General features: G+C 34.7%; 1 protein-coding gene across 7 annotated transcripts; it reads left to right on the top strand.

The window, feature by feature from the left end:
* Nucleotides 5659-11107, top strand: LOC107623768 (uncharacterized protein At4g29660). Of its 7 annotated transcripts, XM_021113225.1 has the most exons (5): nt 5659-6061; nt 9172-9396; nt 10581-10700; nt 10821-10835; nt 10993-11107. In XM_021113225.1, the coding sequence occupies exons 2-3, from the start codon at nt 9214-9216 to the stop codon at nt 10695-10697; spliced, it is 300 nt and encodes a 99-aa protein (XP_020968884.1). In that variant the 5' UTR covers nt 5659-6061; nt 9172-9213; the 3' UTR covers nt 10698-10700; nt 10821-10835; nt 10993-11107. The 7 variants fall into 7 exon arrangements, with proteins under 7 accessions (XP_020968884.1, XP_016181623.1, XP_016181622.1 ...); XM_016326137.2 differs by lacking the exon at nt 10821-10835; XM_016326136.2 differs by lacking the exon at nt 10993-11107 and having other exon boundaries at nt 10821-10959.

Genomic DNA, 14078 nt, shown 5'->3' with positions numbered 1-14078 from the left:
CTCAAGTAAATAAAATTTAATAAATTACATATTTTTTATAATTAAATTTTTAATAAAACTTTTAAAAACATATTTATTAGTTTAAATTTTATATTTTACTTTTGATCATATAAGATATTAATTTAATTTATTTGTAGGTATTATATTTTATGATCATTCTTTAACGATGAAGAAAAGAACCAGCCGGTGTTGTTTAAAGAGATGCGAAAACTTTCATTTAACATAAAATTTTTTACATAAATAATTAAAAATATTTGTGTAAATTTTTATAAAGGCAACACTTTGAAACTTGCATATAATGCAATCAAGTGATTTATGAAGTCAAATTTGTAAATTATGGTCAACGTGGATTATTTACAAAATTTTAATTTGCAGCTTCTAATACTTTGCAATACTTAAAGAAGAAATATCATAGAAAATTCAAGTATTCTATTCCTATTTTTTAAAAAGTTGTAATGTTGCACAAAATAGGCTAGTAGTTAAAGTTATTTGTGCTACCACAATTAGCAATTATGTCAAAAAAAAAAAATTCTTAACTTCAAAATATTTTCTAAGTTTATTTGGTGCCAATATCTTAAAAGTTTAGGAATATAAATAATGAACTTCATAATACAATGAGCACAACTTATAAATAATGGATAGATTAACTAAGTCTGCCCACTTTCTACTGATTCGGATGGATTATTCTCTAGAAAAACTCGCACAGCTCTATATTTAGAAAATAGTCAGGTTACACAGCGTACCATCCAACCTTGTGTCTGACAGAGACCCGAGATTCACTTTAGAATCTATTAGGAACCCACCTATACACATGAGCACAGCTAATCACCCCCACAGAATGACGGCCAGTCAGAAAGAACAATTCAGACCCTGGAAAATATGATGACGACTTGTGCATTGGACAAAAAGAGAAGTTGGGATAGATACTTGTTGCTTGTAGAGTTTTCTTACAACAACAGCTTTCATGCAAATATCAAGATGGCATCGTATGAAGTACCTTACGAGCGCAAATATCAATTTCTGCTATGTTAGTGCGAAGGAAAAGAACCCAGTATTTTGGGACCGGAATTAGTTTAGGAAATGACGGAATAGATTAAGAGCATTTGCGAAAAAATTCTAATGGTCCAAACCCGGCAGAAGAGCTATGCCGATAGGATAAGAAAACCTTTAGAGTTTAGTGAGAGTGACCATATTTTTCTTAAGGTTACACGAACCACTGGAGTAGGTCGTAGTCTTAAGACCAAGAAGTTGAGCCTAGGTATATAGGTCATTTTCAGATTCTTAAGAGAGTAGGTTCAGTAGCTTAACAAATAGCTCTTCCCCCTTATCTGTCCAATCTTCATAATGTATTTCACATCTCCTAGTTTAAAAAATATAATCATGATAAGAGTCATAACCTAGAGCCTGAGACAATACTGATACAGAATAACTTGAAATTTCGAATACCACCCATCAAGATAGCCAATCGGAGTGTCAAACAACTAAGAGTTAGTGAAAGTTGCTTAGGGACGAGATTGAGCCAAAGAGTACACATGAAAGTTAGAGACTATTATGAGGACAGATTTTCCACAATTGTTCACAGGTACTAAATTTTGAGGATAAAATTTATTTTAGAGAGGTTAGAATGTAAGGACCCGATTTTTGGTAAACTGATTTTTCTGGCTATTTTGTAATTTATTATGTAAAACCCGTGACCATAGTCCATCAAGAACTAGCAAGGCAGTCCCAATGGTGGAAAAAACGAAAATAAATTAAAAAATGGTAATTAACAGGTTAAATTTAACTTTACGAGGATAATTACTCCATCTAAATCAAATTTGACTAGTAGAATTAAATATCCACTCCCCATTGGTCCATTATTCCTCACTAAAGACTCTTTGAGCCGAAATTCACTTTTAATGACGTTTTTGCACGCGTTGGAAAAAAGTTAGCAACAAAAAATCTTAGAATCAGCGGTAAAAGAAATTTCTACCTTGGTAATTGTGTTCCAAGATTATTATTAGTTATTCATTCTTGATTTTATTCCTTTAAGAATAAATCTCAGCCGCTCATTATTTTACCACGCGGTAAAAGTTAATCCGAAGCGAATTTCTGACTAGTATTCCGCAAATACTTCCTAGAGACCCCGAATTTTCTTGCTTGTTTCTCAAGAAACACGTCCCTCTCTCTCACTCATATGGCTGAGATTATCTCTACTATTTATCCCTCTCTGCAGTATTTTTAATCTCGAGTAATTAACCGCAATTAACTGCGGATAAATATGTCATTACGAGTCTGACTATGCTTCCTAGGAATCACGCCCCTTCTCTCATTTTTTTCAGCTCATTCTCCTCTGATTTTTCACAGCCTTTTACCACATTAAATCAAGCCAAACTTCAAGAGAATCATTTAGCAATGATGAAAACATTAGACAAAAAGAGAGATAAATTGCCGTGTTTTAGAGAGAGGAAGAGAGGATTTTCTACTCTTTCAGTCTACATTGAAGTAGTTTTTCTATTGTTCTTCTCTTGTTATTCAAGAGTTCAAGTCATTCAAGCACAACTCCTTGTTCATTCTTGCTAATTCTTACATTTTCATACAAAATTCTAACAAGGTAAGCATTTGTTCATCGCCTCTTCATTTTGGTTTTTCAAGCTGAATTTAAGATGAATTTTTACTCTCTTCTATGTCTAAGAAACCCATATTGAAGGACATATGGAGTACGCCTAAGGAGCCAAGGAAATTCAAGCCCAAAGTGACTAAAATCCATCATTTTTGTGACACTAGTTTTGACCAAGAAAGTTCCACCATCACTAGCTATGTTCTTGATTTTATTTGAGTAATTTATGGTATTTAAAGTGTTTAAGGGATGAATTAAATAAGAGGTAAGGATTAGGATTAGTTAGAATATTTTTGTGTTTGATTTGGTGTTCATATGAGTCACTTTGTGGTGAATTTGTGCTTGTTTGTAATTCTAAAAATTTTGTGATGTAACTCTATTTTTGGCTTATTATTTAAGTAAAATATGAAGTTTATTTGCCTCTGAATTTTGTATGAAACAGCCAAAAATATTAGAGCACTTCGGGTTTAAAGGTTATGGCCTGCATAGGATCATGCATGCATCATACTTGCTGCATTTTTCTGTTTGTGATTGTTTATTTGTATATATAATTGTTATTTTGTTTTATACTTGTGTTTGTACTTGTTTGTGTGTGAATTACAGTTATGACCTTGCAAACATTTAGACTTAGGCTACAGATCCATTTAGGTTTCCGTGTAGTACCGTGTTGAGAACCTTAACTTCTCATCCCCTTATTTTTCCACCTCTGCAGATGAGGATCGGCGTGATATTCTTTGAATACCCAACATATGGCAGATACGTAGATCCTACGATGGGAGGTGCGGTGTTTTGGAGTAGTCCACATACGTACATTTACTATCTTTCTAATCGTCCTTTCTCTCACACTTTGCTTAGCCCGGAGTTTGACCCTAATATACCATATGATATATTACTATCAGAGCTTCACCTTGGCGGAGGCCAATATCCTTTTCCGCCTTATTCTTTGAACATGTTGGAGCCCATACCAAAGTCCCCGATAATTGATGTGCTCAAGTACCCACCATGATTCGACCCGATCAGGAGCCAGTGATTCTCGATGTACCTATGCCCGCTGATCCACCACCATTCCCTATAGCCAAACCAATCAACAACTCTTGGGGAGAGATCGATGGACTAGGGATTCCCAAGGGCTTTGGATCCTCATCCTCATCGGAGGATAGCTCGTAGGCGTAGATTGACCAGATGATGGCAGACATGTACAACAGCTCTTTTGAGATAGGGGAAGAGGAATCCGTTGGGAAGGCAAACAACAGCAACATCGCAGACATGTCATAGTGACTTTCTCTACTTCAGCATAGTGTTTCCTCAACTTCCAGTTATCCATAATCATCCGTAGTAGCAGCAACAGTAGTAGTAGTAGTCGTCGTAGTGGTACTTGCCCTCGTATTGTATAAACTTTTTAGAGGGCTATCTCTTTTGTAAATATTTAATATATGTAATTTAGAATGGGTCTTAGACTAGGGTGGTTCTTGTGAGTCAGGGCTTGTTAGTATAAACAATAGAGTTTGTAAATATTTAAAATTAAGTAGTGATGTATGAATTATAGTTATATAATAAACTGAGCCTACATATGATATGACTATGTTTTGCTATGCCTTTATATGTTTACATGCTTCATATATTATCTGTTTAACTTATAATTATTTCGATATATTTGATTAAATACGCGATCTCAACTAGTGCTACAGGCTCATATGTATATATTTAATATATGGTCTAGAGTCCCTAAGATAAATTGAACAACAGCACTTAGCTACTAGCTTTTTTCATAACGGGCTAAGAGTTGAGTCATTACATAAACACTTAAAGATAAATAAGAGGATTTAAATTAATATTTATGTTAGTGTTCACGATGCTGAAATCGTGGATAAGAAATAAAAAGGTCGCCTTATAATTAACATTTACGATAGTTAATTTAGTCATGTAAACTTTAGGATTTACCAATTTGCATATTATCTATGAAATGTAGATAATGAATCATGAATAAAGAAATAAAAGAGTCTCTCAATGGTTAATGTTTATCGTAGTTAGCTTAATAATGTAATTTTAAGATTTTTCAATTGAGATGAAAGATTTATATTAAATTATAAAAATTAAAAAATATTTTTATCATTTATGTTCGAAAATAAAAAGTAATCAAATCGCCAATGAGTAATAGCTCAAATGGCATAGTCTCCCCATACTCAATTAAGAAGTTGCGGGTTCGAGTCTCCTATCTTTGGTAAAAAAAAAAAATCAAATCATATGATTTTTAAACCATTGTTATCAAAACCAGACCAGACTGGTCGGTTTGACCGAAAAATCTGTGAATCAAATTATATATCGGTCCAGTCTGATAATTGGACCGCACAAAGTAAAAATCGGTACGAACCGGTCAAATTCAGAATGAACCGATAGAAATCAGTCAAACTCGATAAAGACCGATCTGACCGAACCGTTACAATTTCAAAATTTCTTCAAAATGAAATTATTGGATTTGAACCCCCTCCCTTAAGGATACGAGGGGTAGCCTCAACCACCAAGCTAATTGGCTTATTACTAGTATATATGCAAATTAAAATACATATTGATATCTTTCAGCAAATAATTTACTTCTATTTAACTTATTTTAATTTTAATATTTTAATATAAAAACAAAATAAAAATATTCATGATAGAGTTAAAATTTACAAAATACTTATTGTTTCAGTTCCATATTGTTTAGAATAGCTAGATATTTTTAAAATATTAGTAAAAATATATATTTTAAATTTTTAATTCTAAACTTTTTAGTTAATCAAGACCTTTTAAAATTATATCATCATTTTTCTATTTCGATAAAGAATAGTTAGTTTTTCCAATGTTCTAAAAATCGGACCGGATCGATCGGTCAAACCGATTCAATCGCAAACCGACAACATTAACAGTCCAATCAAATATGTAAAACTGTTAATTAAAAAACCAGTGAAAAATTGTTGATCCGACCGAGAACCGGCCCGTCGGACCGAACCGGACCCGGCCGGTTTACAAAAAAGGAAGCTCCTTCGTTTCTTTCTCCCTTTCTTTCTTTCTTTCATTCAGAAAGAAATCACACAAACCCAACCCAAAAACCCTAGCACTGTAAGCCTGCACCACACCACCGCCGCAAGGAGTGGCATACTGCCGCCGGCCGTCGCACTCAAAGTTCGCCACCCGTCATCTAGCTTCCCTCGTGCTCCAACTCTTCAACCCCTGTTCGCTGTCACCGATCGCGGCTGCTTCCTCGAGCTTGGCGTCCGTCGTCTTTGTCTGCTCAGCCGCGCTTCCGTCGCCGTTTGTTTGCTGTTCACGTTCGCGTTCTTCGCCGTTCACCGTTCACGTTCGCTCGGCGTTCACCGTTCGAGTTCGCATTCGCGTTCGTCTGGAAGCCACGTTGCTCTGATTCAAACTCTGCGACTAACCCGCGCGCTCCACCTAGCCGTCGAACTGCTTTCTTTTGTCGTCGTGAGTTCCCTAAACCCGCCACCAGACAATACACTCACACAACACCAATACTCTGCTTCAAACTCTGCAACTTCTGATTTCTATTACAATAAGTAATTATTTGATTTGGTAGTGGTTTGGATTTTTTCATAGACTGAATTAAAGTTACAATAGTTATGTTCTCTTCTCTATCACATTGAAATTAAGCTTTGAATTCTCTTATTTCGTTTTAATTTTACCGCACTCAACATGTTTGATGAAATGCTTTAATCATATTTCTAGTTGGTTTTATAATTTCTAGCTTTTAGAAACTTAGTAAGTTGATTGCATGTGAAGTTAGAATAATTGGATCATAGTAATTAGGAAATTTTAGCTGCACAAATAGCATCTTTGCAGAAAACATATTAGCATGATGATTCCACTTGCATTAGTGTTCTTCTGGTAAAATTTAACTGTTATTGTGAACTTGTTAATTTGCTAATTGTTCTCGTGTTGTTGTTCTGTTGTTCTTCTGTTACTTTTAATTTTTTTTGTTTTTGTTGTGATTTTCTGTTCTTGAACTTGTTAAGTTGATAATTTGCTAAAAATTGTTGGGCTGCTGTTTCTTTAATTTGCCAAATTGTTAGGTTGCTGCGACTTAATTTGTTGGATTTTCTATTTAGGTCTTGTTCCTGTTTATTTGCTAAATTGTTGTTGTGTATTTATTGTTGTCTTTGAGATTATTGCTGGATATTGGTGATCATTGATTTATTATATGCTTCATGTTTTCATTGGTTTCTTCTTCTGAAGGAAAAAAAAATCCTGTTTTCATTGTTTTGTTAATTGTTTGTTTTGTTCCGAAAATCATTTTTTTGTGATCAATGCTCGAACTCTGAATGTTGTTCTGCAGTTTTTGTTTTGTTTCAGAAATCAATTTTTTGTGATCAATGCTCAAACTCTGAGTGTTGTTCTGTTTTGTTTTAAGGCTGTGTTTGGAAGAGGTGATGATTTCTGAGTGTTGTTTTGTTTTTGTTTTAAGGCTGTGTGTTGTGTTCAATATTCATTTTGTAGGAAATTCTCTGAGGTATATAAGAATTAAGAAGGAAGACTATTTCAACGGTATTACTCTGTTGATTCTGGTCTGCTACAAGCTTGAACGTAGAATTGAAAAGAGAAAAACCTTTAATTTGTCTCCTAGCTTGATAATCAAATGATAAAGATTCAATAAAAAGGTCTTTCTTCTGGTGTTGTGTAGCACTCTTTAATTTCCTCAGTGGATTAATCACTTTGCAATAGTTTGATTTGGAGGTCAGTGGTAATTCATAAGAGTTTGTTTTAAAAAGAGAGAAGATGAGAAGGTTCTAGCAGTTTCAACATGGAATTTTCATTTGAGTTGAAGTTTTTTTGTTATATTTGTTTTGTTTTTCATTTAGGAAGGATCTTCTATGTTCTGTTCTTTGGCCCTTTTGTTTTCCTTTGCATATTTAGAACAAAGATGCTAAAAAGTGCACAAAAAGAGTGAGTGACTATATGGAAAACTAGAAATAAGAAAATATTCAACAATGAATCTGTGATTATGGAGGAGATGAAAAGGCTGATTTCATTTTATAAGGAGTCTTGGAAACGAGGCAGGGAAGTCAAGATAATTGATCATTGAAGCTTTTTTGTTCCGTGCCAGTAGCTAGTGGATTTTTTGTGTTAGGAGTTACTAGTTACTTTGTTTTGTGTTGATTGATCTGCGGTTTGTATTCTTGTTCTGGTTGTATCTTTTCATCCTGTTGCTGCTGATTGTTGTAGTTTTTTTGCTCCTCATCACCCTCTTCGGGTTTATGGATGTGACTTAGGCTTTTCTAGAGGAATATGTTCATCTCCACAAAAAAATTATTGGAATTCTGCTATATTAGTTTATTTTCCAATGGAATATTACTTTGAAAAACAGAAAAGTGATAATTTCAGCCTTTGTATTATAACTTCAATTTTCAGGATTTTTCTTTTTCTTGATTAATCTCTGGACAATTGATTATTTAAGTGAGACCTGGTCAACCGGTTCAACTAGTGACCCAGTGGTCCAACCGGTTCAATTACCAGTTCAGTTCTAATAATTATGTTTGAATGGTTTGTTTACTCCTGAGATATTTTGCTGCCTAAATAATTTGTTATGTTCATTTGAACTTATGCTTACTAAAGATAAGGGGGAAATTTCCTCTTATTATTGTAGGAAAGAAAATTATAAAATAATAAGGATAAAGGATAATTTAGAAAAATAGCACAAGAAGGGAGTGACAATATCAAATTTAGGAGTAGCGACATCACTTCCCCTGCTTTGGAGGTTTGGGTAGAGATGATAAGGAATTCAGACATTATGTGCAAGGTAAAACAGGGGAATAAATTTAGTATAATTAGGGAGTTGTTTTGGGATTTTGAAGGCCTTTAAGTCAAATTTATTGACCTTATTGAGTCCAGTTAACTCTCGTTAATGATAATTTATTGTAGCAATGACTTGTAGGATTGACTAAATAGGAAGGAAATGGGTCTTAATTCTTAGTTCTATGTCTGAATTAGGAACAATTGGTTGCATGCTAATAACAGATTTCCCTGAGAGATCAACTTTTGGGTTTGCTGCCTTACAAGAAAATTGAATCACCAATGTCTGTGTGTGATAATTACCTATATTTAGTTTTAGCTGGTTCTACTTAAAAAATCTCTTGGTTATACATTCAACACCTTTGTTGATATATCGATGTCTAGATGTTATTTTTGCTAACAGTTAGTGTTTTCTAGTTCTGGAAGTGGGAGACACAAATGAAAAAACTTTTCATTAGCCTTCCATTTTGAGATGATTTCTTGTCTGGATAATTGTGAAAGGAGGTATAAACCTTGATCTTCGATTCATTTAGATTTTAGAGTAAACTTAGATTTGAGAACTACTTTTCTGAAATCAAAATGACTTTTGAATTCATTTATAAGTGAAACTATACTTTGGACACGAAAATTAGTAAATCACTTTATTATTTGGTTTCATATCCCATGGTTCTTGTCAAAACTTTGGCATTGAACTGTATTTACCAACATTACTCTTGTATGTGTATGAATTGAATTAAAAATTTTATTTTAGTTTCCTATCAAACTTCTAAATTATTTTCTCTCTACAGATATTGTTTTGTCTTGCGATAATTGAACGGGAGGCCATTGAAATGGCAAGCTACTTGTGGAGAAAATATGCAGATTACTTGTACACAAAATGGGAGAAAACCTTTCTTTGGGACATGGTGGCGCCTTATAGAAGGCCCAAATCCTTTACACCTTTAGTCACAATTTATATAGCTGCTTTCTACACTGGAGTTGTTGGGGCTGCCATCACTGAACAACTCCACAAGGTTCTTCTTCTATGATATTCTTGATCTTATTCCTTTCATTTATTTGTCTTTATCTTTTCTGTTTTCTTTTCTTGTGATCATTTTTTTAATCCTTTGTTCTTTTGGGTCTCAATTGTGACAGCAAGGGAATAACGGAATGAGTAGTTTTAGATAAATAGTCGTGCCAAATGATGTTCACTATTTGTGCTGTTCGATGAGTTTTTAAGGAGAAAGAATGGCAAAACATTGGTGTGTAGGACTCTAGGTTCAGTTCGGCAGATAATCTCATAGATTTGGTTGGACTAGAAGTTCTAACATTCAAATGTGTAGCATTCACCCCAAGGCTGCATTTGGTTTTGAGAATAGAACAAGATAGGACACTGAAAAAAGGACACAAAAATTAGTGTTTTTATATGTTGTTCGGTGATAAACTGATATAATATAGAACAAATAATAAAAGTCCAATTTACCTTTTTTTTTCTTCACATAAAATTAAGAAAGAAAAATAGAATGGTAAAAGATATAATTATGAAAAATTGATAGTGACGATAAAAGGAAAAAAGAAAAAATAAGTTGTGTCTTTGTCCAGTGTCTTTCCTGACGAGAAGGACACAAAATACAGGAAAGACACAAAATACACTAATTCAATGTCCCAAGACACAATGACTCTATCCATGTCTTATTCATCAAACACGATTTGTATCTCTGTGTTCGTGTCTTAGTGTCTTGTGCTTGTAAACAAACGCTGCCCAAGGTCATCCACCCATTCTATTGAAGCCTATATCTAGAGATTCGATTCAGATAGAATAACAACCATTTACCTACAAAAGCAATAATCTCGGAATCCATAATACCTTTGCCTAAAGGATATTTATGGGCTTGCAATCTACCTGCCAATTAACAAGATGCCTAAGGGCTTCTTGAATCACTTGATTGCTGATTCCTCTTTTTTTCTTGCACGCGTCCCCTCTCTTGGAGTGTTGGATTGCCAAATTCATTAGTGCTGTAGTGACTGATCATGTTGGATGGATATCACTCAATTCATTTCTAAATATTTTTATCATGAAATTTTCCACATCTCTTGCTACATTTTAGATCACCATGGGAATTTATAGCAATAATAAGTTAATAACCTCAAATATATGTGATAAGGATCTACATTTGAAAGTCAAATTTATGTGATGGATCTTAAAATATCGCTGCAGGAAAAGTATTGGGAAGAGCATCCAGGCAGAGTTGTGCCTCTCATGGAACCAAAGTTTTATTGGGGTCCGTGGAGGATTATGCGAGGAGACGTACCGTCTCCACCACCATCTCAATGAAAGGTCTGGATGCATGTTTTATGTTTGCTTCCAATTCACCACATTTTGTCATTTAAGCACAGGATGTTTGGCTTCACCAAAAGCTTGTTACTGCACCCTTGTTGTGTTGTCTTTTTCTCTCAGCTGTGAAATCGAAAGGTTTGGAACTTGTTCTCTTCATGGAAAGCATACTATAATATTTATAAATAGCATTAAGAATTTTTACAACAGCTTTACTTACTAGTTGAGCTTATCCCTCTTTGTAAATTTGTGCTGATTTATATGTTGTTTTTCTTTTGTTTATTGACTTGGACAGTAGGACTTGACAAAAGCAACATGAAGCTTTGTTAATTAACTTGGCTTCTGTTCGTCGTAGAACACAAGTTCCATCATAAAATTTGAAAATGCAATTACATATTTGGTGTAGAATATTCAAACCGTGCATTGACTTTTAAGCATTCAAAAAAATAATGTGAATAAAAAAAGTGATAATCCCACATATCTAGGATGCTATTTTCGGTGGTATAAATATGAGAGTTCTATAAGCTGGGTTGGTGTAGTGGTTAATTCACTAGTATGCTAAAGCAAGTTTTGGGGGTTCGAATCTCGTCTTGTGTATGCAGCAACCTATTGGCTAGGGGAAAACCCTTAAATGGAGCTTAGTATTGCGACTAGGGGTGTTCATAAAAAAAAAACCAAAATGTGGTTAACCGGTTAAAAAATCATAACCACATTTTGGTTAACCAGTTTAATAAAATAATTTTAAAAATTATATTCATATTTTTTAGAATTGGTTAATCAAAATCAAATTAAAAAAAATTAGTTTTTAACCGGTTAACCAAAATCAAATTAAAATCAAAATCTAATTTCAAAATTAAATTACATATTCTCTCTCCCTTCCTCTTTCTTTCTCTCTCCCTCCCTTCTTTCTCTCTCTCTCTCTTTCTCTCTCTCTCTCCCCTTCTCTCTCTTCTTTTCCCCTCTATTTCTCTCCCTTCTCCCTCTCTCCCCCTTCCTTCCCCCCCCCTCTCTCTCTCTCTCTCTCTCTCACTCATTTTTCTCTTTATCTCCTCTCCCATTCTCTCTCTCCTTTCCCTCTCTCTCTCCGCTTCTCTCTCTCCCTCTTTTTCCCCCCCTTCTCTCTCTCTTTCTCTCTCTCTCTCCTCCCTTCTCCCTCCTTTCTCTCTCTCTCTCTCTCCACCTCGTCTTTCTTTCTCTCTCTCTTGTCTCTCTATCCTTCTCTCCCTCTCTCTCCCCTTCCCTCTCTCTCTCTCCTCTCCCTCTCTCTCTTTCTCTCTATCTCTCTCGCCTTCTCCCCCCTCCCTTCTCTCTCTTCCTTTCCCTCCTCTCCTTCATCTCTCTAATCATCTCTTTCCTTTTTTTGTCTCTCCTCCTCCTCTCTCTCCCCTCCTATCTCTCTCTCTCCTCTCCTCTCCTTCTCTCTCTCTCTCTCACATATCTTTCTCCTTTCTCCTCTATTTTTCCTTCTCTCGCTCTCTCCCCTCTCCTTCCCCTCTCTCTCTCTCTCCCTCTTTCTCCTTTTCCTCCCCTTTCTTTCTCTCTCTCTCTCTCTCTCTTTTCTCTCTTTCTCTCTCTCACTCCTCTCTCTTTCCTTTTCTTCTTTCTCTTTCTCTCCCATTTTCTCTCTCTCCTCTTCCTCCTCTCTGCCTTTTCTCTCCTTCTTCTCTTTCTTTTCTTACTCTCTCTTTTCTCTTTCTCTCTCAACCTTATCTCAATCTCTATCCCTCTTCTATCTCTTTCTCCTCTTCTCTCTAAAGCAAGAGAGAATAGAGAGAGGAGGAGAAGATAGAGGAGGAGAAAGAAAAAAGAAGAGAGATAAGAGGGAAGAAGGATAGGAGAGAGAGAGAGAAAAAGAGAGAGAAAGAGGAAGAAAAAGAGGATAAAGAGGGAGAAAGAGAGAAGGGAGAGAGAGAGAAAAAGAGAAGGAGAGAGAAATGAGAGGAGGGAAGAGAGGAGGGAGAGGAGGGGAGAGAGAAAGAGGGAGGGAGAGAGAGAGAGAGAGAGCATGGGGAGAGAAGGATAGAGAGAAAGAAAAGGGAGGGGGAGAAAGAGGGGAAGGGGAGAGAGAGATAGATAGAGAGGCTCTCTCTCTAAGAGAGGGGAGGGGGAGAAAGAGGGAAAAGGAAGAAAGAGAGAGAGAAGAGGAAGAGGAGAGAAAATGAGAGAGATGAAAAGAAGGAGATAAGAAAAAGTTACTCGTATCATTTAGAAAGAAATTTATTTATAGAAAATACTGAAGATAGATAAGAAAGAAAAAGGAACGAAAGCAATGGAAGGGATTTCATTATTTACAAATGTTACTCGTATCATTTAGAAAGAAAAAAAATTTAGATTAAAAAAATTCAATTAAAAAAGGTTTAAAAATTTGGGTTTTTGTATGTAAAAATATTAATTTTTGTGTAAAAATCTATTTTTACATGTAAAAACCAATTTTATGGTATAAAAACCAATTTTTTAGTATAAAAATCGGTTTTTGGTTTTTTGGTACAAAAACCGGTTTTAATGTAAAAACCGGTTTTTTAAAAACCGGTTTTCGCTTTAATAACCGGTTAAAAACCGGTTTTGAATTTTACTAACCGGTTAATAACCGGTTTCATCATGTAAAACTAATTTGATTAATTAACCAATACTGTATTTTTGGTTAACCAAAAAACTGGTTTGGTTTTTGGATTAACCAAACCATGAACACCTCTAATTGCGACGGATTAATCCCTTATCTGTTGGGTTAGGGGATACCATAGGAAACAAAAAAAAAAATGAGAGTTTTGATTGATTTGGGTCATGTTTGTAGTTCTTTCACTTAGGCAAATTTAGATAAACAACTTAAGTAAGATCTTTTAAAATGTTTGTCGTTAACTAATGAGTTGTTGTATGCACAAGGTGGGATTTAAATCTTCAATACTTGTTTAAGTGGACGAGTGAACTAATCATTCGACCAAACAGATTGGTCGAATAATAATAGTTTTGGGCTCCTAGTGTCAAATATCAAGGCCTTTTTTATTAGCTTTAGAAGTTGCCATATTACACATGTAAAGAGAAGTGCAATTTAGCAGCCCACACACTTGCAAATCTGGCTTTTACCAGACCAAGTCTAGTGTGGCTGGAAGAGATTCCACCCGCGATCTGTAACCAGACCCATTTGGATACCTTTGGTATATCCTTATAATATAACATAAATATGACTTTTTAAAAAAAGAGAGAATAAGTAATCCTAAAAATTTTCTATAAACGAGAAATTGAAACTATATTCTTTTGGGTATATAAATATGAAAAATGATTGAAATTTCTGGTTCGTCTTCTAGGATTTTCAATTGTTATTCAATAAAATATATTCTATAGCAATATTTGGAATTTGCAAATTTCTTTGAAATTAGTATCCAA

This window comes from Arachis ipaensis, chromosome B10, assembly GCF_000816755.2.
Source record: "Arachis ipaensis cultivar K30076 chromosome B10, Araip1.1, whole genome shotgun sequence".
NCBI classification, from domain to species: Eukaryota; Viridiplantae; Streptophyta; class Magnoliopsida; order Fabales; family Fabaceae; genus Arachis; species Arachis ipaensis.
The sequence above is the reverse complement of the archived record's forward strand: the minus strand, read 5'-3'. Positions and strand labels throughout refer to the sequence as shown.